The 26,583-nt window shown below is 42.6% G+C and overlaps 2 protein-coding genes across 33 annotated transcripts in view; one reads left to right on the forward strand and one right to left on the reverse strand.

Annotated features, from left to right (window-relative positions):
- Nucleotides 1-21,548, forward strand: part of RIF1 (replication timing regulatory factor 1) — a 29,356-nt gene extending 7,808 nt beyond the window's left edge. For 2 of the 4 annotated variants that reach the window (XM_086897981.1, XM_023931426.2), the window contains exons 9-35: nt 501-652; nt 1,319-1,436; nt 2,591-2,764; nt 3,015-3,125; nt 3,355-3,417; nt 4,088-4,188; nt 4,415-4,501; nt 5,207-5,280; nt 5,403-5,583; nt 7,091-7,198; nt 7,478-7,627; nt 9,070-9,169; nt 9,874-10,138; nt 11,171-11,213; nt 11,505-11,707; nt 12,883-12,982; nt 13,444-13,587; nt 13,937-14,079; nt 14,756-14,845; nt 14,924-14,978; nt 15,556-18,159; nt 18,574-18,705; nt 18,990-19,067; nt 19,163-19,278; nt 19,562-19,715; nt 20,008-20,116; nt 20,388-21,548. In XM_086897981.1, coding sequence (XP_086754107.1) covers nt 501-652; nt 1,319-1,436; nt 2,591-2,764; nt 3,015-3,125; nt 3,355-3,417; nt 4,088-4,188; nt 4,415-4,501; nt 5,207-5,280; nt 5,403-5,583; nt 7,091-7,198; nt 7,478-7,627; nt 9,070-9,169; nt 9,874-10,138; nt 11,171-11,213; nt 11,505-11,707; nt 12,883-12,982; nt 13,444-13,587; nt 13,937-14,079; nt 14,756-14,845; nt 14,924-14,978; nt 15,556-18,159; nt 18,574-18,705; nt 18,990-19,067; nt 19,163-19,278; nt 19,562-19,715; nt 20,008-20,116; nt 20,388-20,605 — 5,873 coding nt within the window. In that variant the 3' untranslated portion in view covers nt 20,606-21,548. The remainder of the gene's footprint in view (nt 1-500; nt 653-1,318; nt 1,437-2,590; nt 2,765-3,014; nt 3,126-3,354; nt 3,418-4,087; nt 4,189-4,414; nt 4,502-5,206; nt 5,281-5,402; nt 5,584-7,090; nt 7,199-7,477; nt 7,628-9,069; nt 9,170-9,873; nt 10,139-11,170; nt 11,214-11,504; nt 11,708-12,882; nt 12,983-13,443; nt 13,588-13,936; nt 14,080-14,755; nt 14,846-14,923; nt 14,979-15,555; nt 18,160-18,573; nt 18,706-18,989; nt 19,068-19,162; nt 19,279-19,561; nt 19,716-20,007; nt 20,117-20,387) is intronic. The other 2 variants (XM_086897982.1, XM_086897983.1) reach the window with 1 other exon arrangement.
- A 644-nt stretch (nt 21,549-22,192) lies between these two features.
- NEB (nebulin) overlaps nt 22,193-26,583 on the reverse strand; it is a 96,448-nt gene continuing 92,057 nt past the window's right edge. For 28 of the 29 annotated variants that reach the window (XM_086897958.1, XM_086897980.1, XM_086897979.1 and 25 more), the window contains 7 exons: nt 26,296-26,388; nt 25,876-25,983; nt 25,471-25,654; nt 24,869-24,961; nt 23,996-24,148; nt 23,610-23,719; nt 22,193-22,799 (listed from right to left, as the gene is read on the reverse strand). In XM_086897958.1, the coding sequence (XP_086754084.1) occupies nt 22,626-22,799; nt 23,610-23,719; nt 23,996-24,148; nt 24,869-24,961; nt 25,471-25,654; nt 25,876-25,983; nt 26,296-26,388 (915 nt within the window). In that variant the 3' untranslated portion in view covers nt 22,193-22,625. The remainder of the gene's footprint in view (nt 22,800-23,609; nt 23,720-23,995; nt 24,149-24,868; nt 24,962-25,470; nt 25,655-25,875; nt 25,984-26,295; nt 26,389-26,583) is intronic. The other variant, XM_086897971.1, reaches the window with a different exon arrangement.

Here is a 26,583-nt window from a genome sequence, read left to right on the forward strand (position 1 = left end):
AACTTTTTTTTTTTTGTAAAAAGAAGTTGTTTTAAATGTGTAACCTAGATCTGGACAAGTTTTTAGTCTTACCCTGTGTCAAAACACAGTATTTTTTTACCTTGATTGTGCTTCTCTGTGTTCTGAAGAGAAAACTTACGGTTTGGTTTTCCTTTCCCTGGAGCAGATGGGACCTAACAGAGCAAGCAGGAGAGAATTTCTTCTCTTTATCACAGAATCCCAAAATGGGTCAGGTTGGGTCCAGCCTCCCTTCTTGAGCAGGGTCAGACTGGAATTCAGAAAATTTAATTTGAATTTTGGTGTTGCAAAGAAATATTTGATTTTTCTAAGCAATAATTACAGCATTAATTTGAAAGGTTGGTGTGGTCGAGTTTTGCAATTAATTAATTGAATTAGAAGCTAAAATACATTAGGAAAAAGCGTGATGGCTTTAATGAAATTTCTCTGTAATGTGATTTAATTATTTGTATGAAATAAATGCACCTTTTTTGCTCTCCCAGACATCCTGTGCAGTGCTAAAAGGCTGAAGCTGCTGATGCAGCCCCTGAGCTCCATCCACGTGAGGACAGAGGCTCTGGCACTGACCAAGCTGGAGGTGTGGTGGTATTTACTGATGAGACTGGGACCCCACCTGCCCTCAAACTTTGAACAGGTAACACAGGTGACAATAATCCTGATCCCTCTGCAGCTCAGGCTGCTCTGAGTGCTGGGAAATATTCCTGCTTCATCCCTTTGCTGCCTTGGTGCTGAAATCAAACTCCCTCAAGGAACCAGTTTGTTCCTGTGTGTGACTTACAGATTGTGTAGAAGGAATATTTGGGATTCACAGCCCCAAAATATTGGAGAGAGTGTGGGAATGTCCTGTGAGCATCTCTGAAAATGTCCCCTGAGTGCAGTCATGGATTAGAAATCTGACAAATAAAAGCTCTTTTCTCCCTTCACTAAGGAAGTGTGGGCTTGGAAAAGGCTGCCGTGGGAAAAGTGATTAAAAAATCCATAAATATTTAGGAAGATAGAAAGAAAAATGCTGTTGTTTCATTCCTAGTCACATTGTAAGTGGAATGGACCTGTTTCTGTTCAACACCTGCATTTCATTAAATTAATCCTCAAGATGGGAGTAAAGGGAGGAAAAAGGATTTTCTTAGGGTTATTAAAATATATTGCACCCAGCAGGAATTTTTGTTTGATTAAACATTTCTAATTCATTATAAGTACCCAGAAACTCTTGATTTGTGAACAACAGCCCAGTCTGTGATATTTGCAATGAGTTTTTTTATGGCTTGCACGTGTTTTAGCAGTTGCTGGGATCCCTTTGCAGGTTTGTGTCCCATTAATCCAAAGTACCCTGAGTGTGGATCCTGCTGCTGCATTCCCAGGAACGCCCTCACGCCCCAACAACCCCAGCCTGGGCTCAGCAACCCCTGGGCAGAAATCAGGTACTGAAACATCAACCTGTTGAAATTTCCAGCTGCATTTCAGGTGCAGAGACTCATCTGTTCTGTTTCTCACCTTTCTGCTTTTTCATTTGTAATTATTGTTCTTGAAAACAGAGGGATTTTTCTTTGTGGTCGCTGCAGGGCTCAGAGGTTGTGATTTATATTGGGTAAAATGAGGCCGTTGCAGTCATTTTTTAAAGTTTAAAAAATGGTGCCAATCACAGTTTGAGGTCCAGTTTTAATGTCTTGAATTGCTGCAAGGGAGCTCTGGTTTGAAGTCTTACTTTTCATATATTAATACATGTGCTATTTATATGTGCCCTTTTATTCCTGTGGCATTTTTAGTTTCTGCCTGAATAGTAGAGAATCCTGGAATAGTTTGGGTTGGAAAGGACCTTAAAGCTCATCCAGGGACACCTCCCACTACCCCAGGCTGCTCCAAGCCCTGTGCCAGGGCCTCCCCACCCTCCCAGCCAGGAATTCCTTCCCAATATCCCATCTAACCCTGCCCAGTGATGATGATCCATCAGGAATTTGAATCCTTTAACTACATGTGAAACCACATCTATTGGAGCTTTATATCTAAATATCCAGTAAAGAACTCCTGGTTTTTCTTCCCTTTCTGGAGGCCTGGCATCCATGGCTTGTGCCATTCTGTTCTGCTGTAATTAGGAGCCTCTTTTAGGAGGAGAATTCTCTTTAATTAGGAGAATTAGTTTTGCTGTAATTAGGGATGTCCTGGACTTGGGGAGTTTCCCGTGTTCCTTTCCTAAAAACACTTCATCTTCCTTCTGTGAGATCACAGCTGAGTTGGTCAAAAATATTTTGCCAAGACCTCTTAAATTTTTGTTCCAGGTGACAATTTCCAATGGAAACTGTTCTGTAGCAGCAGATTTCTACAAGAGTTCAGTGACTGTGTACCCACAGCTTCCATGGAGATTTGTGGGGCCAAAATAAAATGTGGTCTCCCAGAATTTACAATTTTGGGGTAGATAAACATGGAAAAAATATGGCTGTGATGGCAAACCCCACTTAGCTGAGAAAGCTGGCTGTCAGAGCTGCCTTTCAACCAGCACCACTCCAGGATTTGTCTTTCCTGGGGAATTTGGGGTTTTTCCCTGGAATGTGAGACTGATTTCTGTCCTCTCCCTCAGGTCCTTTCCCATTTGTGAGCCCGGGCACGCCCAGGATGGCCCTGAACAGCAGCACAGCAGGAGTGGTGCTCTTCCCTTCCATCCAGCTCCTGGGAATTGAAATGCTGCTCCACTTCCTCATGGGACCACAAGTGGTGGATTTTGCTAAGCAGAACAAACTCGTGCTTAGTTTAGGTATATGAGTTTTATATATTTTTATTTTTTAAAAAATGTATTTGCACAATTGCGAATCTTGTCTATAGGAATTAAACGATTTAAAATCATAAGTGTAAAATTATTTTTAAGTGTTGTCATCTTTAAGACAATTTGATGTTAAAAGTGCTGTAAATACACAAATACTTGATTGTTTTTAAGGCTTGTTTTCCCAGTAAACAGCAAAGTAACAGGTTTATGGAATGTGTTTTGGTTTTTTTTGTTCTTGCAGAGCCTCTCCAGTACCCACTGATCAGCAGCCCTTCTTTTTTTTGTAAGCATGCCAGCACTCTGATAAATGCTGTTCAGGATGGCTTTGTTGCCATTGGAAAAGAAGTTCCTGGTAAGAAATTTAAACATTTTCTTGGGAAATCAAGTGGGCAAGGGAAACATAAGAAATCAGCACTTTGTGTGATATCCTGATGTTATAAAAAATAGAACTGGTCTGACTTGCATTGAAATTTGAGTTTTGGCTTAAATCAAAACATGTCCTTAAACCCAATTTGTATTTTAGCTGCAGTTTTGTTGAATGTTTTTATTGCAAACTGAATAAAACCATTGTTACCTTGCAGATTGTTTGCTGAATGTTATCTGGAAGGACATAAATGGATATGTAAAGACAGCAATTGAAGCAGGTAAAAAGGGTCATTTTCTTTAATTTGGCATTGCTCACCAGTCAGAGGTGGTTTATTTTTAAACTAAACCACAAATTGTTGATGCTTCATTGCTTGGGTTTAGTTTGAATCAGTAATTCTGTTTTATTTTAAAGCAATTTCAAAAGAGAAACAACCCCTCCTCAAGTCTTTAGTATTGAGGAATGGAGACAAAAAATTAAAAGTTTTTGACTCTGGTGCCTTTATTTCTTCATTTAAATTCTGTTCCACAGTAAACTGTAGTGTCTGCAGATGTATAAAAGTTGTTTCCTATTTAAAAAAATGTCCTTTATCCAAGGAAGGTCCTGAAGAGAGTCCAAAATATTCTTAATAATACAAACTTTTATATTGCAAACCGAACAGAAAATGAAGAATCATTCTTTGGATGAATACAAAATTCCACGACTTCAACATATCAAAATTCAAATCCTTAATGAAACAAAGGTGTTTCCATTTCCTAATTAAACTTGGAGGTTTTTATTTCAACTTTGAGATTTCATTTATGTTCTGAGCAGAATTGGCACTGAATCTCTGAAGTATTTGGTAAATTTTTACAAATTTACACAGAATTTTTTTTTTGCTTTTGCACTGAAAGTTTGAATGATGCTCAGAGTGACTCTTCTGCTCTGACTGGAAATGTTCTTTATTCCAGGAAATAAAAAAGAAAAGCAAGGCTCAGAAATACTGACCATGTTACTCCAGGCCTTAAAAAACACCGTGAGATCAAATTCTCTGCCTGTGCAGAAAATACTGGTAAGTTTTTCTTGGAAAGCATTTCCAGATTTAGCAGCAGAATTGGCTGCATGGTTCTCCTGTGCTTCAAAAAAACACTTTGGAGACCTTCTTGATGGAATTCTTTTTGGATTTTAACTGAAGGGAATCGTTTCAATTTTGCTTTTATTTGTGGTGTTGCTTAAAATATTTGAACCCTCAGAAAAAAGTATATTTTAATGTATATTTCTTTTTTTCTCTTATTTAGTCTCTCATCGATATCACTGTCAAGGAGTTGCCTTCCAAAGTGTTGGGATCCCCAGCTTATCAGGTTGCTGATATGGATCTTTTAAATGTAAGTCTGAATTAATTCTGGGACTTTATTAATGCTGAAAGGTATTGGGAAGTGAAATTATTTCATATTCCACAGATTTGGTTTGGAGGCCTCACTTCTGAGGAGTAATTTAATTGTCTCTAATTAATGAAGTTCCTGCAGATAAAGGGTTGGTGTTCATTAATATCATATTCTGTGTGCTGCATCAGAAGGGAGGAACAGAGAAAATATTTAGAAAATAATCACAAAAAACTGTTAAAAAAGGCTGAAATTATGCAGAATTTGGGGGATTTCTGGTTGGAGAGGAGCAGACTGAGTAGGAAGGAGTGTGCTCCTAGTTGAAGTTTGAATTGGCAGATATTAAATATTTGTGTAAGATTTGAACAGAAGTTGCCCAAAAGATCTCTTGCTGTAAACTGGAAATAATCAAATCCCAGGGTCTGGCAGCATCTTGGGTTTCCAGTTTCCCCTCTTACTTTAAAAAAAAATAAGTTTAAAAATTCAATTTGCTTCTCTAAAATATATATAAAGTTATGTAATATATTTTATTTATAGTTTTCTCTCCCCTTTTATGTTGAAGTGTTAGAATTGACAATTTTGGACAACTTTGAATAATTGTGAGTTTCTGGTTCAGGGTTAAACACAATAATAATAAATAGTTGTGGAGGTGAGGCAGCCATTTCATTTGATCAATGTTGTTTTAACCTCTTCAATTTCTCTCCCAAGGGAACTCCAGCTTTGTTCCTAATCCAGCTGCCTTTCCATAATAATCTCTTGGAATGCTGTGTGACAGATGAGAGGTACGTGGAGCTTTGAGCATCCCTTAGAAAATACCACACAATTATTTATTTTTTTTTGTCCTCTTAATTTCAGCTGGAAAAAAAAACCAAAAATCTCTTACCTGTGGAATTTCTTTTCCCAGATTCTTTGGGATTCTGGAAACTCTGGTGGGTTTTGCCCTGTCTGGGCCCACCTCTGCCCTGGCTTTCAGTGAGTCTGTGCTCTGTGTCATTGATCAGAGTGCACAGCAGGTGGGCGACAAGGAGCACCTCTGGAGGATGTGGAGTATTGTTGTCAATCCTCTGACTGAGTGGATTAATCAGGTAATTAATTCGTTAATCAGTGGTTTTTGGTTCTCTTCCCAGCTCCCAGAACCCCACAGGAGAACTTTGCTGAGCATTTATCTGATTTTTTTTAAGGAATTCCATGTCTTGAAGTGATACTGAAATTAGATATCTTGGCATAATCCTGCTGGTAAAAACCGTGGAAAGCTTCCCTGCAGGAGCTGTTAAATAAAGTTATTAGTTATTTTTAAATAAGTTATTTTATAACTTATAAATACCATGGGTTGGTTTGCTTGGTGGGAAAATAAAATAAATCCCAGACTGGGATTTTCAGGATGTAATTAGAGCAGAGTTTTACTCATGTTAGCCATCTTCAATGTAATAAAAGCCACATAAATGATAATACTGAAGAGATTTAGCAGTTTATTTACTAGAAATATGTTAATTGTAATGTAGGAGTTGCTGAAGGAATTAATCCTCTTTAGATGTAAAAATCCTAGAATTTATGAAATTTTAGGTGCTGTGAATATTTCCAGCAGCGTGGACACAGGGAATGGCTTCCCACTGGGGACAGATGGGATATTGGGAACTGGGAATTCCTGGCTGGGAGGGTGGGGAGGAGTTGGAATGGAATTCCCAGAGAAGCTTTTCCTTCCTGCAATCTGTGTTATTGATCAGCAAATGTAAAATTTGGTGTCCAGGAAGCAAAATGTCCCTGAAGATGATTGCTGCTGCTGCAGGCTCTGTAGTGCAGATTCTCAGAGTGCTCAGGGAGGGGCTGCTGTGGCCAAGTCAGAGCCTGATCCCATCCTGGAGCAACAAGCACTGACTTAAAAATTCATTACAACCTCATTAACAACAGCCTGATTAACAACCATTTCCTTATGGTCCTTTGCTCTGTGACCTTTTTTGCCTTCCCATGCCTTGAACATCCCTGGGAGTGTCCGAGGCCAGGCTGGGACAGTCTGGGATAGAGGAAAAGTGTGGGATGAAATGAGTGGGGTTGGAATGAGATGAGTTTTAAGATCCATCCCAGCCCTTTCCAAGATTATTCTCTTAAGTGTGGTCATCATTTCCTGCAGCTGAAATAAGTGAGAAATGCATCAGACATTTCCTAACAGAATGGTTTCATTCCTGGAGTGGATTTTGGCATTTAGAGCTTTTTACCCTTTTCTGTCAGGATCCTCCTGAATTCTTGAAAAGAGCAGAATACCTGATTTCAAACTGTATTGATGACAGTGAATCAGGAGCAGCCTAATTGTTCCTGATTAAATTGTCATCCCAATTTTGCAGCTTCATTAACGGCCTGGTTTGAGACAAAATTTGGAGAGGACACTTCCAAATAAATAAATAAACTAATAAAAATTTAGTTTATTTAAACTTTAAACTGCTCTTCCATAAAAGCAGATTTCAGCAGCTCTTCTCCCAGCTCATTTAGGAGATAATTTAGGAGAAAAGTGGTAAAAACTGTTTTTTAACAAGCCAAGTGTTCACAAGTTTGAAGAAACGAATAATCTTAAACCATAAAACTCTTTTCTTGTTGCAGAATAACGAGGTGAACCAGGGGGACGCCCTGGAACACAACTTCAGTGCTGTGTACAGTGCTTTGTTGCTGCCAGTATCCCACATTTTCCCCACTCAGGGATTCCCACAGGTAACACCAAATGAATCAAATGAATTGAAAACATTTATATGGATTTATTTATATGGATTTATAAAATCCCTGAACTCTCAGAGCTGACTTTGGGTTCACTCAGCTGGGTTTGGGGTTCAGTACAACGCCTACATTCTACCATCGATTTAAAACCCTAAACCTCCAACTTAAAACCCTAAAGAATTCCCTAGGTTTTGACAGAAGAAGAAAACACAAAGCAAGTTTTCCCTCTGTGCACAGATATTGATATTTATCAACTTTTTCTCTCTGTTGTTAAAGCCAACTTTGAAATCCTTGTTGCGCTCTTGGTCAGACCTGTATCGAGCTTTTGCTCGCTGTGCTGCTCTGGTTGCAACAGCAGAAGAAAACCTGTGCTGTGAAGAACTTTGTGCCAAAATAATATCTGGGCTAGAAGGTGAAACTCCAGTAGTGAGTATAAAACATATGATTTAGCAGATCTCTTCTAAATTAGATACAAAAACGTGTTGTAAATTCTAACGCGGTGATTTCCGTCGTGTGGAGTGGTTTGGGTGAGACTTAAAGCTTGAAGAATTCTTTTTGCTGAACAGGAGTTGGTGGAAAAATGAAAGAAGGGAGTAAAAATAATTAGAAAGCTTAAATAATCAAATAGTTAAGCAGATTTTAGATTTGTCTTTTAATTTGTAATAATGATTAATGAGTGTCATGGTGGTAGTAAATGGGATTTTTCCAGGTGAAATGGAAATGTGAAATTACAAATATCACAAACCCAGGCACTGGAGTTAGGAAGGAGGAACATGGAACCACCAGCCTTGTACACTAAAATTTAAGGATTTTACTCCTAAAGCTGTATAAAAGACAGATTTTTTGAAAGAATCAGTGTTTTTGTTACCTAAATTGCCTATTCCCAAACCCACACCACAAAGGGAAGGGGATGAACATTTATTTACTTTGGGATATAAAATCCTTCATGCTTAAAGTTCACTTTGGAAGAAAATCCTGTGAAAGAAACAAAAAAATGGAATTAAAAAACCTGGAATTGAGAGCATTGCATCATTGTAACTTACCTTGGATGCTGCTGTATCCTAGTTATAAACATCACTTTCAAGAACCAGTAATTACTAAAGAAGCCAAACTTAAACAATTTAAAAGTTCTCTCTGAAGTTACATTGAAACTTCTTTTAGCTCACAGTATCAATGTTCCTTTTAAAGCAAGTTTGGACTTAGTGAGGAGAATTTGGATGAATTGAGAGTGGAAAAAAGCAGCTTGGATCATTTTTTCTATTCACTAAAAATGATTCGTGCTTTTACTGTTAATGGCAACTTAATTGTTGTGCCTGTAATGACTTTCCTGGCAACCAGGCTTTGGTCATGAGCACAAAGCGACCCTTCAACCTTAATTTTATTGATTTCTCCTAAATGTGACCCCTTTTCCCATCTGCCTGCCACTGTTTGCTGCTTTAGACACTATTTATGTCTTAATTATTCAATTGGGAAGCTCATCCTCAATGTAAATGTGTATTTAAAATGGAATTTTATCTGTTAGACCTGATCATGTAGAACAATCATGTAGAACAAAAAACTTTTAATTTTTTTAATTAAAAGTTGTTTCTCTGCTCTCCTGAACACCCAACATGGTTTTTTTCTGTCATTGTTGCTCTTTTGAGGATTGATTTCTGTTTCTCCTGATTGATTTCTGGTTTTCCTGATTGATTTATGTTTCTCCTGACTCTGCTGATTGATTTCTGTTTCTCCTGATTAATTTCTGTTTCTCCTGGATGATTTTTGTTTCTCCTGGTTGATTTCTGGTTTTGCTGATTGATTTCTGATTTTCCTGACTCATTTCTGTTTCTCCTGATTTCTGTTTCTGCTGATCTCTGTTTCCTCCTCAGGAGTTTTCCATGCTGGAAGGTCTCACCCACCTTGTGTCAGTCATGGTTGACTGCATCAACTTTGCACCCTATGGCACTAAATTCCAGCCCAAAAATAGATGTAAGGAAATACTTTTATTTTGGGGTTTCTGTGTGTGGCCTCAAGAGTTGGTTAAAAATGAGAGTGTAACAGAAGGCAAGGGGTCATTGTATACAAAATGTTCTTTATTTTGTTTCCTATTCCCAATTCAACTGCTAAAGCTGAAGATACAATTTCCACCAAAGCATAATTCAATAAAAAAGTAGCTAAAATTTATCTGCCCCATGGTTGTTGGTTAAAGTAGTAAAATGCAGAGTTGGGACTGCTGAAAGAATTAAATGCTTTAACTGGAAATGTTGGTGAGGAAAAACATCATGTGAACTTCCAAATAAATAAACTAATAAAAAATTTTATTTATCATTCCCTCCTGTTCACTCTTCCAGAATTTGTGGATCTGAGGAGTGGTCATTGTTTATTTTCAAGTTGTTCAAAACCTTAAAAGCAGAGTCTGAACAGCCGGAAATATAAATAAGAAAAACAGAAATCAAATCAAATTCTGCATTAAAAATGTGCTTCAGTTATTAAATCGATTTTTAAACTATTTATATATAGATTTAGTTTGGGAATCAAAGTTCTGCCTCTCACGTAGACTCAATGTTCAGCTATCTTTTGTTGTCAGGCATGTTGGTTAAGGAAAAAAACCCCAAATTTTTAATTATTTAAATTAAATTATTGAAATTAAAATTGAATTTTAATTGAATTTTAATTGAATTTTTGACTATCAGCTCCCCAGACACCCACAGACTGGGCTAAGAAGAAGAAGGAGCCCCTTGGCAAACTCGCCTCTCTCTTCAAGCTGCTGCTGCTGCTCCTGAACTCCTTCCACGAGTTCAGCTCCAAGGAAATCCATGAGGAATCCCTGATTTCCCTGGGCCCTTCCCTGCTGGCTGCCCTGCACTCCATCATCAGCCACATCTCCCTGCCCTCACTCATTGGCTCCACATTTGCCATTTTTTCCAAGCCCTTGGCAGTGTTTTTTGAAAAAAACAAGTGAGTATTTCAAGGATGGCTGGGAAAAACTCTGGAGTTGTGTGGGATGGAGCTCTGGCTTCACAGGACTTGTAAAAAGCTCTGTATTTCAAATTTTGATCCCTTCAGAGTGACTCTGTTGCCATCTCTGCAAGGCTCAAAAGTTTATAGTTTCCACCTGCTGGTAATTTAATATATTTATTGATAGAAATTTATTTTCTAGTGGCCACTGCTTCAGAATTTTTATAGGAAATTTATGATAATTACTTGATGCTCACTGAAATCCAGGAAGTTTTTAAGCAGAAGGAAACACTGAAAAAAAATCTTGGCTTGGTGCTTTTTTCCCTGAGCACTTTTTCTTGGAGTTATTCATAAAAATGGAAAAGTTTCTTTTCTGAGCATCATTTTTTTAAGATTTATTCCTGATAAAGGAGAAGTTGGATAAATATTTTTGAAAGAAGACATGTGGAAGCAACTAAAAATTTGGGAACTTCTTCAGCTTATAAATTAAGTTATTAAATGCAGTTTCCTCACATTTTTGTGGTTAATTGTACCTAAGGATTTTTTTGTATATGGAATATATTAATTTCTATGGAATATGTTTATTTCTGTGGAATATAATTTTCATGAAATATATTTATTTCTATGGAATATATTTATTTCTACAGAATTGCTTCGTTGATGGAATTGCTTAGTGCTACTTCAGCTTTTTAATGCAAATATTTATTTTTATATATTATTATATATAACACTGGGAAATGTGTTTAAGGAGAGCATTGAGTGCCATTAGAAGTTAATTTATAAGAAAAACATTAAGTTTATACCTAAGTTTGTACCACAGACTTTTCTCTTAAAGTCAGCATTTCCATGGAATTTAAAAGATAATCTAATTAACTCCATCAGGAAATTGTTTAATTGTTTAATCCCCAAATGACACCATTCCATCAAGTTACTAAAACGAGTGTGCAGTGCTGGAATTTATGATCTGTTCCATTTTTATGCTTGGCATAAGAGAGACAACAAAATAGGAATTATTTGAATTTGTTTTGGCAGGCTCCCTGAGGTACCCAAAGTCTACAGCAATCTGAACAGCAAGGTAAATTTGCTACAGAAATCACGGGCTGGGGGAAATGTGGAACAGCAGAGTTGTGCCATTTTTTTCTGTATTAAAAAAATAATAAAAATCAAAAAAGTGATGAAGGTAGAGATTTAATTTTTAAATCCTTGTGGGGAGGAGCACTCAGCTCTCGGACTGATGGGATGTGACATTTCGAGCCGTAATAATAACAAAACATAAAATCAACTTAAAATTCAAATATTGCAGATTTTAGTTGAAAATTTAGATTAAAAAAAAAAACCAACAGCTTGTTTTTTTGTTCTCCCTGAGCTGGAGAAGCTGCTGGCAGAGATCCTGCAGTGCCTGCAGTGCCACTGCCCGGGCTCGTGTGACTCGGAGCTCCTGCAGCAGCTCAGCCCCGTGCTGTGCGTGGCCTTCCAGCACAGGAACAAACAGATCCGCCAGCAGAGCGCCCAGCTCTGGAACTGCACCTTTGCCAAGGCCTCCTCCCTCACCTACCCACAGCAGCTAAAGTAAGAGACTGATTTTTATTATTTATTACAGTGTTCTATGTGCTGTATTAATGTAATAATATAATTAAGTTATATTAGAATAATTTTGATACATTATATTATATATAAATACAATTAAATCTATCATAACTAAATATTTAATCATAATAATATAATAATTGTATCATATATTAATATAACAGAATATAATAAATATTTAATTGTAATAATCATAGCAATTCTAGAATATGATTATTATATTATATATTGTCAGTAATTACAATTAATAATAATGAATATATTATAGTTGGATCTAATAAACTATTAATATAACTAGATAAAATTAAATACAAAATATATAAAATATATAATACCTAATATTATATACATAATATATAGAAGGTATTATATATAATATATTATATATTATATATAAGGTATTATATATATTATATAATATACAATATATAATATATTACATAATACAAGATATATTATATATTATATATAATTATTATATTATCTATACTATATGTAATATATATTATATATTGTATTATGTAAGTAATATATAACATATAGAAATATAAAATACAATATTTAATATTAATTAAATATTAATGCAATTTATGTTAATATTCATTATATTATATGCTATATTGTTATATTATGCTATATTATATTTTGCTATACTATATTATATTACATTATAATTATATTTATTATACTATATTAATATTATGTTTATTATATTTATAGTATATTTATATTATATTTATATTATTTATTTTTATTGCAATATCATCACAGGAAGAGCTCACAAGTTGTGTTGTAAGGTTCTGGTTCCTCGTGCAAGCTGGGGGATCTTTTTATCGTGTATAAAATATTCTTTGGTTTGTTTCTTATTCCAAATTCAGCTGCTAAAGCTGAAGAAATCATTTCCAACAAAGCAAAAATCAGTAAAAAAGTAGTTAAAATTAATCTGCCCCATGGGAATTCATTAAACTGTTGGTCTGCTGAAGGAACGAAATTCTTTAATTGGAAATTTAAGTGAGGAAAGACATGACATAAACTTCACTTCCAAATAAATAAACTAATAAAAATATAGTTTATTTAAACTTTAAACTGCTCTTTTTCTGCACATTTCCCCCTCCCATAAATCTAAAATGTTTTTTTTTGTTGTTGTTGTTGAGCAGGTCTGTGTTAAGCCAAGCCAAAAAGAAAATCCCTCTGCTGCTGCCTGGTTTTGAAAGCGTTGAGATGTCTGAGGAGTGCAGTGGCCCCTTCTCTGACATGGTAAAAATTAAATAAAAATGTTGGGATTTTGTGGGATTGTTCAGAAGGGAGTGAAAGGCCAGGTTTTTTAGGAATTTTAATCTAATTGACCTAATCTAATTGTGGTTTCATGTTCAGAATGGATAAACTGAGCTGGGTTAGCACTGCCAAAAGACTCAGCTGGTTCTTAGCAGCTCCTGCATATAATAAATATAATATTAATATAATATTAATAATATACTAATAAAATATCATTTATTTATAAATTAATAAATAACTATAATATAGTAATATACATATAATATTATAAATTTCAATTCTAAGAATTGATTTGAAATAATGAATTTTTGAAGTTGTCTTCTAGATAATTTAGAGGAAATCTCTGAGTGTGGGATGGCTTTATTCTAGAAATTAACACTGGGTAGGTTTGTGAGCCTGGAGTTTCTTCCCACAGTGCATTCAGTGTGGTTTTGTCTGAACAGATGGAAAATTCCCAGCTGGATGCAAAGATAAGTGGGATGGAGGTGAAGGTGGGACAGAAACGAGATTCAATATTGGCACAGATGAGTGAACCAAAAAATGATGGCAAAGACAAGTCCAGCAACGTGCAAGCAACACCTGCAAAGGTAAGGTGTTCCCAGAGAGGTGTCCTGGAATCAAATCCAGGATCTTCAGGACAAAATCAGGATGCTGAAACATTTTTCTTTCCAAGTTAGGCTGCCCAGCACAGCCTGATTTAATATTCCTGTCAGAATTCTCTGCTGAGTTTTGGGGAGGGGTCAGACCAGGTGGGAGGGTGGCAGAAAAAACCCCTCACTCCTCCCTCTGGCTGGAGGTTGGGACAGATTTGGGTTTTGGTGGGTTTTGAGGTTGGCACATCCCTCACAGAGATAGGTCATGTCCTTCAGAAATTCCTGATTTTCAGTTCCTCTCTTGTTCCTAACCCAGGGTTTGGGGTTTTTATCTTTTCCGCAGTTAAAACTAGAATTTTCATCTCCTAAGACAACAAGTGAGACGCCTCTGGAAGAGGAGAAATCTGTTGATTTTGTGTTTATTCCTCCAGAAACAAAACCAAGAATATTGACAGAACATCAGAAAGAAGTGCTTAGGTCAAAGAGGTCTGTCATTTATTGTTTTAAACTTAATGTGAAATGTCATCCCTTGAGGAGCTGAGCTTGACTTAACTTCAGTTGCTGTTTCTCACTCCACCACAGTTAATTTAAGTCCTGTTCTTCCATACAAGTTACTAAGTTTAAAGCTGAGAGAGTTCCTTCCTTTGGTGTTTTAAAGCAACCAAATTGTTCTTGAAATTGTTTTTCCTCTTTTGATGAAGTACACACTCTCTAGTCTGTTTGAAGTTTGGGAATTTGGAGTTCAGGTTTTTACTTGGTGACTCACTACCGAGTAAAATTTTTATTTCACTGCAGTGTGAAATAAAAGCTGTCATTTTTCATAAATGATGGAAATGAAAGGATTGGGTAAAACAATTAAAAAAAATAATTTCTCGAGTCTGCAGCATCTCAGGAATCAGGATATTCCCAAGACTCATCTTAATTGCAAAAGAATCTTTAGAATTTCTCTTTTTAATGTGAGAAAATAATATTGGAGTGTTTTCTGTGCTTGGGCAGCAGAAGCAGTGTAAGCAGGACTTGGGTGGCTGTGAATTCTTTGCAGTGTGGGGGTCCCAATCACAGCTTTTATTCCCCAAAAATAAGGATTGAATACAGCTGAAAATCATGGCCCTGCTATAAGGAGATTAATAAATTCCAACTGCCATTCCTGGTGTTGTTCCAGAGCTGATATTCCTGCCATGTACAACACCTTGGATGCATCCCAGGACACCACCTCGTTTTCCCAGTACAGCCAGAGCCAGGAAGATTCTTTGTAAGTAGAAATGCCCAATTCTGGTCATTTAAGGTTTCTCCTTTGGCAGCAGCACTGATTTCAATAATTCTCTTTCAGGGAAGTGCCACCTTTAGTAGAAAATGCCAAAGAAGAGACTGCAAACAAACCTCAGGTAATTTCCCATTGTCTGATGGTGATTAAAATCAGAGTTTCTGCCCTAACATGAGAGGTTTTGTGGTTTGTTTTCCATTCTCAGCACCAAGTGAGAGAAAATTTAACACCACAGCAATGCTGTGTTCTGTTTTATATCATTTATTCCTGACAGGAATCAAATATCATTGGGTATTTGATTTCAGAATGGGAGGATTTATGTGAGCAGGTTCTGGTCACTCAGTATTTTATTGGGGTAAAGATTGTAAATCCAAAATTCCTTTTGGCTGCTGTGCTAACTGTAGTGCCAATCAGACCAGGTAAAGTACAGCCCAACTTCAGATATTTTTGGAGTTCTTTGCTTTGGGATGAAGTGGTTTTAAAAAGTGTCTTTTATAAACCTATCAAAACACAGATAGTAAATCGTTTGGAGGAAGGATGGCTAGAAAAACCTTGTGGGTGTGTTATTGTCCACTGCACCAGAAATAAATATATGTTTGTAACAGTTGACTGTTTTATTGTATCCATAGGACAAGTACAACTGTGTCATTTGATTCCTAGGATTTGATTTCCTTTTGCTGTTGATGTTTTTGGGACAGGAGGAAAAGGCAGGGAGTGAGGGATGTCCCTCAGAGGAGAGCCCAGCCTGCAGCAGCGAGGGGGAGGCCAAAAATGAGACAGCCGAGATGATCCCAGAGGAAACATCCATGGGAGAGGGATTGGAGACAAGTTCTGTGGAAGCAGCTTCTCAGGAGACCTCGGCAGAGAAGGAGGACACCTCAAATGCCACCAACAGCTCGGCCTCCAGTGACATCATCTCTGGCACCCCCCAGCCCGTGAGCCGGCGCCAGTCCTTCATCACCCTGGAGAAATTCGGGGCTGCAGAGAGCAGACCCTTCAGCCCAGCCCCACTGAACTCGGGGCTGGAGCTGGCTGGGAGCGCTCCCGATGCAGCCAGGCAGGAAAACAGCGGCGGCGAGGCCGAGAAACGCGGAGAGGAAAACGGGAACGCTCCGAGAGCGGAGCCCGAGGCGGGGGCTGCGGCGACGCGCAGGGTGACGCGCCGGCAGAGCAGGATGGAGCTGCAGGGGAGTAAATCCGAGCTCCTGAGCAGCCTGGGGGAGTCCCTGGCCTCTGAGGGCCTGGAGAGCAGCGCTGGGCTGGGCTCTGCGCTGGAGGATGTGGAACACATCCTGCTGAGCCAGCGCCAGGCGCTGCACTCCACGGACGCAGACATCCAGAAAGCCGAGGATGCGGTGGCAGAGATGGAAAAGGCCCAGGGGCTGGACATGGACTCGAAAGAAAACACCCCCCCAGACACCACCAGCTGCTCTGAGCAGGCTCCAGGGGAGGACAGCCAGGTGCCACAAGCGTCCCCTCACCAGAAACAGCTTCGGCGTTCCTCCAGGAGACGCTCCGAGACCGTGGAGAGCTCCTCGGGGAGCCAGGACAAGGAGGATGGGCTCCCAAAGAGAGACAGGAGGAAAGAGGAGGAGAAAGCTGGGCAGAAGAAACTGTCCCAGGGGAAAGGAGATGGATCCCAAAAGCAGAAAGGAATCCCTGGGAAAACAGAAAACACAAAAGAGAGCAGCCAAGCTGAGAGAGCGGCAGAGGACAGGAGCTCCAAGGACTCTGCTGCCTGCAGGGGCCTGGATGAGGAGGGGAGCAGGGGTGGCAGGAGGGCAGAGGATTCCCCCAGGGCCGAGGAGGAAGGTCAGGGCAGCCTCAGCACAGCAGGGCAGAAGGTGGAGCGCCCACGGTACCACACCAGGAGATCTTCCCAAGGTTTGCTGGCCAGCATAGAGAACTCTGAGGCTGACAGCTCTAAGGGCAAGGAGGAGAGCACAAAGAAGAAAAAACCCATGAAAGTGAGGAGCAGAAGTAATTCTCTGGAAGGTAAATTGAAAGAGGGACAGGCAGGGAGCCAGAGCCTTGAGGGATCTCCCCAGGGAGATGGAACTAAGAGTGCACTGGAGACAAAGAAAGGTGATGCTGAGGTCAGCACCAGTGCTGAGCTGCCAGCTGAACCAGGGGGCCTGGAAAAGCAGGAAATCCCTGCAGCTGCTGGAGAAGCTGTGGGGCCTAGCAGCTCCGAGGTCCCAGGTGCTCTGCAGGACAGCAGCATGGGGCAGAGCAAGGGTGATGCATCCATGGAGTCACTGAGCAGCCCCTGTGTGTCTGAGCAGGGTGAGAGAGCAGCAGAGGAGAGCAAAGAGGAGAAGCAGAGCGGCGCAGGGGACTGTGCACCTGCAGCAGCAAATGTTTCAGGTGCTGAGCCCTCCTCTTTGCAAAGCCCTGAGTGTCAGAACAAGAGAAGCAAAAGGGTGAAAAAAATCAAGAGCTGTGATTGCTGCTTTAAAAAACCAAAGCAGCAGGTGACTGAATCAAAGTTGACTGAGTCCAAAAAGGAGAAAGCTGCTGAGCTGGAGGAGCCTGAGACCACCCCAGTTCAGACACCTGGGAATGTTTCTGGTCACTCAGATCTGGAGGACAGCTTGGCCCTGGCTCCGTGTGCCATGAGCACTCCATTGCATCCTCCCGAGGAACCCACCACCTTCAGCTTGGACAGCCAGGGAATGGCTGTGGAAAACCTGCAGGGAAGCGAGGTGGTGGTGGAGGAGGAGAAGGCAGAGAATCCAGAGGGTTCAGCAGCTGAAAGCACCGAGTCCATGGAGGAAATAAAGGAACCTGCTGAGCAGAAGGAGCAAACAGAACAGGTTCTGCCTGAGAGTGTTCCTGGAGAGCCCAGGGAGAGCTGCCTGGACTCAGGGGACCAAGGGGAAGAACCAGCAGCTGCAGAAAAGGAAGAAATAAATGAAAGTGGACAGCTGGAAGAGGTGCCTGAGGAAGTGAGTGTTGACAGCAAACCTGAGGAAAAAGAGATGGAGGAGCTAGAAGGAAATCAGGAGGATAAAGGAGAAGCTGAGAACTCTGCTGGAGAAACTTGTGTTGTTCCAGATCAAGAGATAAAGGAGGAACTGATGGAAACTGAAATAAAAGTGCCTGAAAACGTGGCCTTGGCAGATGTGAGTGTGGATTCCCCTCTGAAGGTGGAAGGGGATCCCTCAGTGCAGGTGGCTGAAAGCCCCACCAGCCTCCAGGCCCGCTGCACGTGGTCCCCCTCAGCCTCCCCCTCCACCAGCATCCTGAAGAGAGGGGTCAAGAGGAGCCAGGAGGATGATTCCCTGTCCCCTGCCAATAAGGTATTCCATGGGAATTGTGTGGTACTCGGTGCAAAACGGGGATGAGGATCTGCAGGCATTCCAGATGTGTTGAATTGCTGGTTTCTATTGTGAATAATCTTAGAGAAAAGGTGAGGTTTAGGTTTGGAACGTGCCAGTGCTGACAGATTTGCTTTGTGAGGGGTTTTGTTTTGAAACAGAGCACCAGAGTCTGTTCTGCTGCCTGCATCACTGCAAAACCAGGAGCAGCAGCCTTGGGGTTATACACAGAGCTTCCTTTGGGAATCCTCACAGTCTGGCCTTGGCTGAAACATTTCCTTTGTCATTCCAGAGCTTCAGTGATTCCAAACTCAATTTTTCTGTCTCCTCAGATTGACTCCACCGAGCTGTGCTGGGTTGAGTTCCCACTCTAAAACCTCCTTCTCTCCTCCTCAGATCCGTCGAGTCTCTTTTGCAAATCCCATTTTTCAGGAGGGCCTGGCAGATGACATCGACAGGAGGAGTCCTGTCTTCAGATCCCACTCCTCACCCTCTTCCAGAAGTCTTAAAATCCTCTCCAACATGCAGGTCAGGGTAAATCCTGTTACAGCATTCTGTGTGCCCCGAGTGTTTGTGTATTTATCATGAATAGCAGGGCTTTGGTGCATGTTTGTAGTCACTTACACACAGTTGTAAGAGCTGAGGATCAGAAGTGTAAGAAACAAAACTGCTTTAGCCTGACTCATTCTGTTACTGTGAGCTCCAGTGAACTCTGAGGTTTCAGGGGCTAAAATCTCAACTGTTTACTGAATTCCTACTGTTAACTGAATTCCTACCTCCCTGAGATATTTTTTTCCTCTTTTTCTATCCAGCACATTACCACTCCAACCAAAGGATTTCTGTCCCCAGGATCTCGTACCCTTAAATTTAAGAGCTCAAAGAAGTGTTTAGTAAGAAGTGCTTTAGTTCATGTTTCTCTTCTATTTTTTTTTTCCTGTATTCAGTGTGTGACAGTTAATTTAACACTTTCCTTGTGTTATCCCAGATCTCAGAAATGGCCAAGGAATCTCTGCCGTGCCTTACGGAATTTGTGTATCCTGCCTTGGCTGGCTGCAAAGCCCCTGTGGATGTCATTTTACCTCAGATCACATCCAACATCTGGTGAGTGGCTTCTTTGGAAGGTGACATTTCAGTAGAAACTGACTTCTTCCTGAACCTACAAAACCAGAATTTTAGCCAGAATTCTCTAAAAGGATTGGGGTTGGTTGGGTGAGGGAGAGACTTCACTGTTTCGGAATTCTTCAGGCACTTTTTTGATGACTGAAAAGCTCCCCATCCCTGGGGAGCAGGGCCAGGAGTTGGGTTGATGATGCTGTGGGTCCCTTCCAGCTGGGGATATTCCCTGATTCTGTTCCAGTGACCCATTTTCCCTCCCCTGCTGCAGTGCCCGGGGCCTGGGGCAGCTGATCCGAGCCAAGAACATCAAGACCGTGGGGGACCTGAGCACTCTGACAGCTCTGGAAATCAAAACTCTGCCCATCCGCTCCCCCAAAGTCTCCAATGTCAAAAGAGCTCTGAAAGGATACCATGAGCAACAGGTAAAGTTGAATTTTTGAATTTAAAGTTGAATTGGCCCAGGAAGCCAATATTGATCTAATTAACTGCAGGAGGAATGATGTATTTCCTCCTTCGTTAAAAAATGCACTTTAAAACCTAATCCCTGCCTGCCTCAGTACCATGGACTCAAGATACAGATAACTTGGTTAAACTATTATTATTAACAGGAAAAGTGGTTTGATTTATTATGAGGCTAAAATATATATATTTTAATATTTTTTATTATTTTTTTTTTCAATCTGAAAATGTTTTCTCTCCCCAACAAATGCCCAGGTAAAATCTCGAGCGTTGGAGGAAAGCACAGTGCCTGAAGATGCTGAAAAACCTGGAAATGATGTGGAGGAGAAATCTCTTAGTGGAGATGAGGAAAAACTTGCAGCAGGTAACTGCTGGTGGCTTTTTGCTTTGGATGTGGAGGGTTCTGCTGTCTTCTCTTCATTCTCCTGGTGGCAACACCTCATCCTTTTGGGGTTTTTTTGGGTTTAGTTTTACAGTCGTGATCAAACCCTGCAAAACTCACCCAAAGGAGAAGGGTAGGGTGGAGTGCCTTTGCTGGGGATGTTTCCCACAGAATAAATACTCTGTAGGCTGCTCAAAGATGTGATTTTATACAAAACCAGCTGGAATTCTGCACTTTTTCCCCTCCTTTTCAGATCTGGTCGACACAGGCACCAGCCCCAGCGAGCAGCCCCCGGTGGATCTCCTGGGGCAGATCCAGGCTCTGGCTGCCCAGCTGAGCTCGGAAGTTCTCCGTGGCTATTCTGGCAGGCAGCTGTTTGAGATGCAGGAGAAGCTGGCAGGGATGACCTCGTGCATCCTGAGGAGCCTGCAGGCCCGCTGGCACTCCCCTCCCCACGAGGGCCCCGAGTAGCTGCAGCCCACAGCTCGGTCAGGAGCACTTGGCTACAACACTTCTCCCCCCACTCGTTTTCCTTACTGCTCAGTTACTCCTTAAAATCTGCATTTTGTGCTATAGGATATTTTTTGACACCTCCATAAATTCTATTTTATTTTTTTTTTCCTTTAAAATTTTTTTTTGTTATTTTTTTAACCCCCCCTGTAATTTGTGGGACTCTTTCCTCCCTGGCAGAGGTGTTTCTATGGGATTGCTATGCATTTTTCTTTCAGACAGTGAAAGAAAACCTGACAAAGCTGTGCAATAGCAAAGACTGTGAAAAAAAAAACCAAACCAACAGAGTAATTAAATTATTTTTTCATATCCAAAGTGTTCTTAAGTGCTGCAAACTCTTGCTGTAGGGTGAGAGCTGCAGCTGCCAGCTCTGCTCCCCTCCTGCCCCAGCTGGTTCCTTCGGAGCTGCTGCAGCTCTGGCAGCGCGTGTGAGGTGAGCTGGGCTTGATTCCTTCCAGGAGGAGCCTGGGATTTGTACTGGATCTATTTTTCCATGTATTTTTGTACGACTCAAGCTAAGGAGTGCTGAGGAGAGAGGTGTTTGTACAGGAGAAAGACTCTGCAGAGCCTCCCAGGCTTTGCCCCATGGCCTTTGCTGGCAGCAGTTCTCCTTGTGGGAAGAGTTTTATTTTCCATGGGGAAATGGGTGGATTGGACAAGAGCTCTTTGTATATTGTGTACAGACTCACAGCAGATGTTGGGTAATAATTTATGGAGTTTTAATTGCATGGACTGCATTGCTGCTTCTTGGAGACCTTCAGCCGGAATTCCCAGGTTTTTCCCTGTGGAATTCTGATCTGTATATATTGTTCTGGAGCCATCCAGATGGATGTTTATTGGAAGGAGCTGCTGCAGGTGGTTTTAGAACTTACATGGGTGAATAAAAGAGCAAATAGATCCCAAACTTGGTCATGGCCTTGTGCTTTGGTGGTTTCTGGGCTTTTTTCTCTCTTCAGCTTCCCCTCAAATTTGGATTCCCAAGGCTGGGGGGGATCTTGGGGAGTCATCAGTGCTGGTGTGAGGTAGGAGCAGGTCCCAAAAGTCTGAGTATTGTTTGGCTTGTTTGTGTCTGGTGGAGAAAAGGGACAGGACAAAGAGCCTGGAGCTACAGGAGGAAGCTCTGTGGCTTTTCTTGCTTTTCTGAGGAGTTATTTTGCTTCCAGATCTGCCTCAGGAGAGGTCAGCTTTACATCCCATGAGGTAAGGGATGTTCCTGACCCATGGAAAGGGTTTAATCCCAGTCCTGGCTCCTGCCTTGGGGAAGGACATTTCCCATCCAGGCTGGCTGTGCTGGGAATTCCCTCTGAACTGGGAATTCCTCAGGGGGGATGCTGCAAGCCCTGCTGTTAACTCAGATTTAGTTTGTGGGAGATGCAGTATCCAGGGATTTTTATTCCCTTCTTGCCTCTGCAGTGCCTGCTACCAAGTGCTGCAGTAGATGAGCAAAAAATGATGTTCAAGTGTGAAATAACCCCAGAGCTGAGTCCTTCCTTTCCCAGCGGAGTTTGGGGGATCAGTTCCCTTTTCCAGCACCACAGAGTGCATCCATACTGCAGAAACCTTAGCTTTATTCATCACTAATTTACAAGAAATCACAGCTTTTGCCCCCAGAACAGTTTCAGAATGCATTCATGAGAGCTCAGCAAGCAGGAGGAGAGGGGTGGTTGCTTTTCCCTCCCCAAATAAACTGGTTCGAAATACAAAGCTTAAATGGAAAAGGAAGTGATTCAAACATTTTAGAACCCAGAAAAAATTCTTAGTGGGAGAATTAATTATATAATGAGCATGTTAGTCTTGAATAATGGAATTTTAGAGATGTTGTGTAGTGAAATGTTGAAAATTCCAGACATTTGGGAGTGTTTGGCAGGATGTGCTTAGAGGTACTTTTTAAAACGTCACCAAATCTTGCAGGTGTGTTTTGTTGTGCAGTTGTTGCTGCTGTGGCCCTGGGGAGGTGTCGCAGCCCCAGGCCGGGCTGGGCTCACACGGCCTCCACGTAGTTGGCCGGGAGCATTCCGGTCTTGCCGGTTCTCTGCACGGTGCCGTACATCCAGCCCTCGTCGATGGCCTGCACGTTGACGATGGTGTCCCCGTCCTTGAACGACACCTCGTCCGCGTCCGCCGCCGTGTAGTCGTACATGGCCCGGAACGTCTTCTGCAGGGACACAAGGGACAGGGTCACAGCCTTGCAGGGGACACGAGGGACATGGTGACACCCTGACATGGGCCAGAACCTCTTCTGAAGGGACACAAAGGGACAGGGTCACACCCTGACGTGGCCCAGAGCCTCTTCTGAATGGACACAAGGGACAGAAGGGACATGGTCACACTTTGACGTGGCACAAAAGGGACATGGTCACACCCTGACAGCTCAGAGCCTCTTCTGCAGGGACACAAGGGACATGGCCAAACCCAACATAGCTCCCTGAATGTCTCCTGCCAGGGCCAGGGGGGACGTGGCCAAACCCCAGGGGTTGGGAATTGGGGTCACAGCAGGGCCTGGCTGCTCCTTCAGATCTGGCTGTGGATTCTTCTCCCCCCGGAGCACTTTGGGTCCCTGAGTGCCACAAGCCCTGGCTGTGCTGGTGCCACAGCCTGAGCAGTGGCCTCAGGGTGCTCCTGGGCACCACCAGCTCCAAGTGGAACTTGGAAGTTGTTCCCTCCCAGCAGTTTTTGGAGGCGATGCCATTCCCACTGTCCTTTACTCCGAGGCAATCGGAATGAAAACACTTCTTCCCACTCCTAAATTTTCACGTGCTGAGTAGGAAGAAGAGCTCATTCAAGGTTTCCAGGTGCTAATTCCAAGTTTCCAGGCACAGGGGAGGCTCTGTCCCACTTAAGTCCCTGTCACACTGGTTTCATCCAGAGCTTCACCCCCAAGGACTGTAATGTCACCAATTAACACTGTTAATTAGTGTTCCCCATGGGCTGTGTCCCCACCCCGGGGATCAGCAGGGTTACTCACCCCAGCAGTGGAGGGGTGGGAAGGCACCGAGGACACCGTGGTCTGCTGGGTGGCCACCGAGGACGAGCGTTGCTGTGGCAGCTCAATGGTCTTCACCTGCTTGTAGCCCACTGCAGAGGGAGGGGAGAGTGGGGGTTGGTATGGGATTGGGATGGAGCTGGATAAAGATCATTGTGTGGGGTTATTATGGGATTGGGATGGAGCTGGTCAGGATCCATCAGGGGTGGCCACTGGGAGGGGTCACAATCAGTTTAAAATGCACATTTCCAGCTGTTCGTTGTGCACAACTCAGCGCTTTGGAGATGTGGTTTTTCCTGGCTCTGGGAATTGCTGAGCAGTCCCAGGAGCAGCTGGGGGCCCTGTCTGTCCCCAGGGGTGTCCTGTACCTGAGGCTGTGGCAGTGAAGAAGCCCCCGTTGCTGTAGTAGGACAGGCGCTGGTCGGTGCCGTCCGAGGGCTCGGATTTCTCATCGGCCGCGCCGCTGATGCTCAGGGCGCTGGCAGAGCGCGAGTGCTCCCGGCTGCGGCGCTGGGCCTGGACTGGGGGACAGCAGGGACAGACAGTCACCACTCTGGGGTTCAGAGCCACCCCTGGGGCTCAGAGCCACCCCTGGGGCTCTCAGAGCCACCCCTGGGGCTCTCAGAATCACCAACCCCAGAGTAGAAACCTCACAGAACCCAGCCCTGCTAAGCTCAACTTTCCCACGATCCCAGTGTAGGTTTATAGTTCCATAGTGGGATTTCCCTGTGCTGTTTTAAGTATTCCATGATGAAATCCTGATCTTCAGTATTCACAGTATTTTTTCCTTTCTCCAGCCTCTTTCCCCGAGTCCTGGCTGCTTCCAAATGTTTTATTCAAATTATCTTGTGATTTTCTTCCTGACACAGCACTGATTTTCTACCATCCAGGTAGAATTTTTCTACCCCACGATTTTCTACCATCCAGGTATTTTTCCTCTCAGACAGGAGTCAGAAAAAGTCACTGAGAGCAGCCTGTTGATCAGTTCCAAAAGGAAGCCCAGGCTGTATCATGGCAGCTGTGGTTCATAGAAACAATCCTCTTCCTGCCTCTGTTGGATCATTTTATGGTAGGAAGATTATTACTGTATTTTTTGAACATGAGTTACTCTGGTGAGGAGCTACAGTCGATTTCTCCTCTGTCCCCTGTGTTCCTTGGGGTGTCTCAGCTCTGTCTGGCACCCAGACCACACTCACAGGAGTTTAAATCCCGTTTTTCCCTGTGGAGCCCATGGGACACACCTGAGATCATGTGCAGGCTCCGGGACTGGATGTTGTCCTCAGCGGGGTCGTAGTCGAAGACGGAGCCGGGGTTGGTTCTCCACACCCGGAGCCCTGCAGGAAAAATGGAATTTCCTGAGGAGAGGCTGAGCCTGGCCTGGACAGCAGGACAGGAATTGTGTCCTCCCCAGCCCTGGAACGCCCAAGGCTGGATGGGTTTGGAGCAACCTGGGAGAGTGGAAAGTGTCCTGGCCATGGCAGGGTGGCACTGGATGAGCTTTAATGTCCCCACCCCAAACCAGCCTGGGACTCTTTGAAAAATGGCCCTTATTTTATACATTAGTGCTTGTCACTTCTATAGCAGAAATCTGGCTTCTCTACAATCAGTCTACAGCAAGGTGCTTCTCTGATCCATAGAGATGAAGTCAAAAATAGAAGAATTAAATGCAGTGTGCCATTCTCGAGGTGGGGACAGCAGGTCCCAGGCCATTTGCAGCTGCTGGGAGAGAATATTTCCAGAAAGGACTTGGATGGGAACAGCTCCAGGTGATGATGAATTGGAATTGATGTGGCTGAGCTTAAATTAAACCCCTCCTGTAGCAGATGTGCCCAGCTCTCCTGACCTGTGATGTTCTCCTGGTCCTGGTCCACGCGTTTCCGCTCCATCTCCACCACCCTCCTCTGGATGCCCCTGTAGCTGATGTCACTGAAGTCCTGCATGTTCTTCTTCACGCGCTCCGTGATGGGGTCGGTCACCACCGGCGTGAAGCTCCCTTTGCTCTTCTCAAAGTCCTCGTGGTACTTCACCTGCAATTCCAGAGGACTGTGATTCCTAGGAGGCACTTCCAGCACGGAGAGCTCCTCAACTTTGGTTTCCCAATCCTGAGAGAGCCTAATCCCAACCTCCTTTAGCATTAAAGACTTGGGTAACCAAACCTGGTAGGACACGTTGTCCTTGCTGCCAGGCAGGGTTATTTTGATATTTAACTGCTTTCCCAAGGGAAGGGCACCTCTGGACGTGTTCTTACAGTGGAGATGTGTTTCTGGGTCTCCCGCACGCGCCGCATCTCCGGGGTGTCCAGGACGTAGGCGGCTTTTCCTTGGACTTGCTTGCGGAAACTGTCGGAGTAAAGAACCTGCCGGGGGAGGAGGAGGAGGACAGGAGTTACCTCTGGAGCACCAGGCTACCAGAGAAGGGCCTGGAGAAGAGCCACTCCTAGATTTTTATACATTTTTTTATAAGCGACTCTTGCTGAAGAACGATGATTTTATACATCAGAGTATTGCGGCAGTAATTTGGAATTTAACTGTTTAAAAAACCCCCAAAGCCAACCCAATTCATCAGAGAAAACCAGAAAGTTTTAAAGGATTCCCTGTGGTTCCATGGCCTTCCAAAGCTCTCCCCTGTGGGTGAGGATTTCAGGGCTGGAATGTTCTTTGTCACGCACCGAGCTGATGTTCTCCTGGTTGCGTTTGGCTCTCTCCATCTCCGGGGTCAGCGGCGTCGGCGTTCCCTTGGCCATGTGCTCCTTGTACAGCACCTGCAGGGCACAAAGCACTTCCAGCTTGGACTGGAAGAATTCCAGCTTGGACTGGAAGAATTCCAGCTTTTCCTGGCACTGGGGTTAATGTTCAAGCAAACCCAGCCCTGCAGAGTGGAAAAGACCTCGGGGAAAAAAAGCAGCTGAAACGTTATTGGCAAAAGGTTAAAAAAAATAAATATATATATATAAAAA

Source organism: Cyanistes caeruleus, chromosome 7 (assembly GCF_971803275.1).
Source record: "Cyanistes caeruleus chromosome 7, bCyaCae1.hap1.1, whole genome shotgun sequence".
Lineage (NCBI taxonomy): Eukaryota > Metazoa > Chordata > Aves > Passeriformes > Paridae > Cyanistes > Cyanistes caeruleus.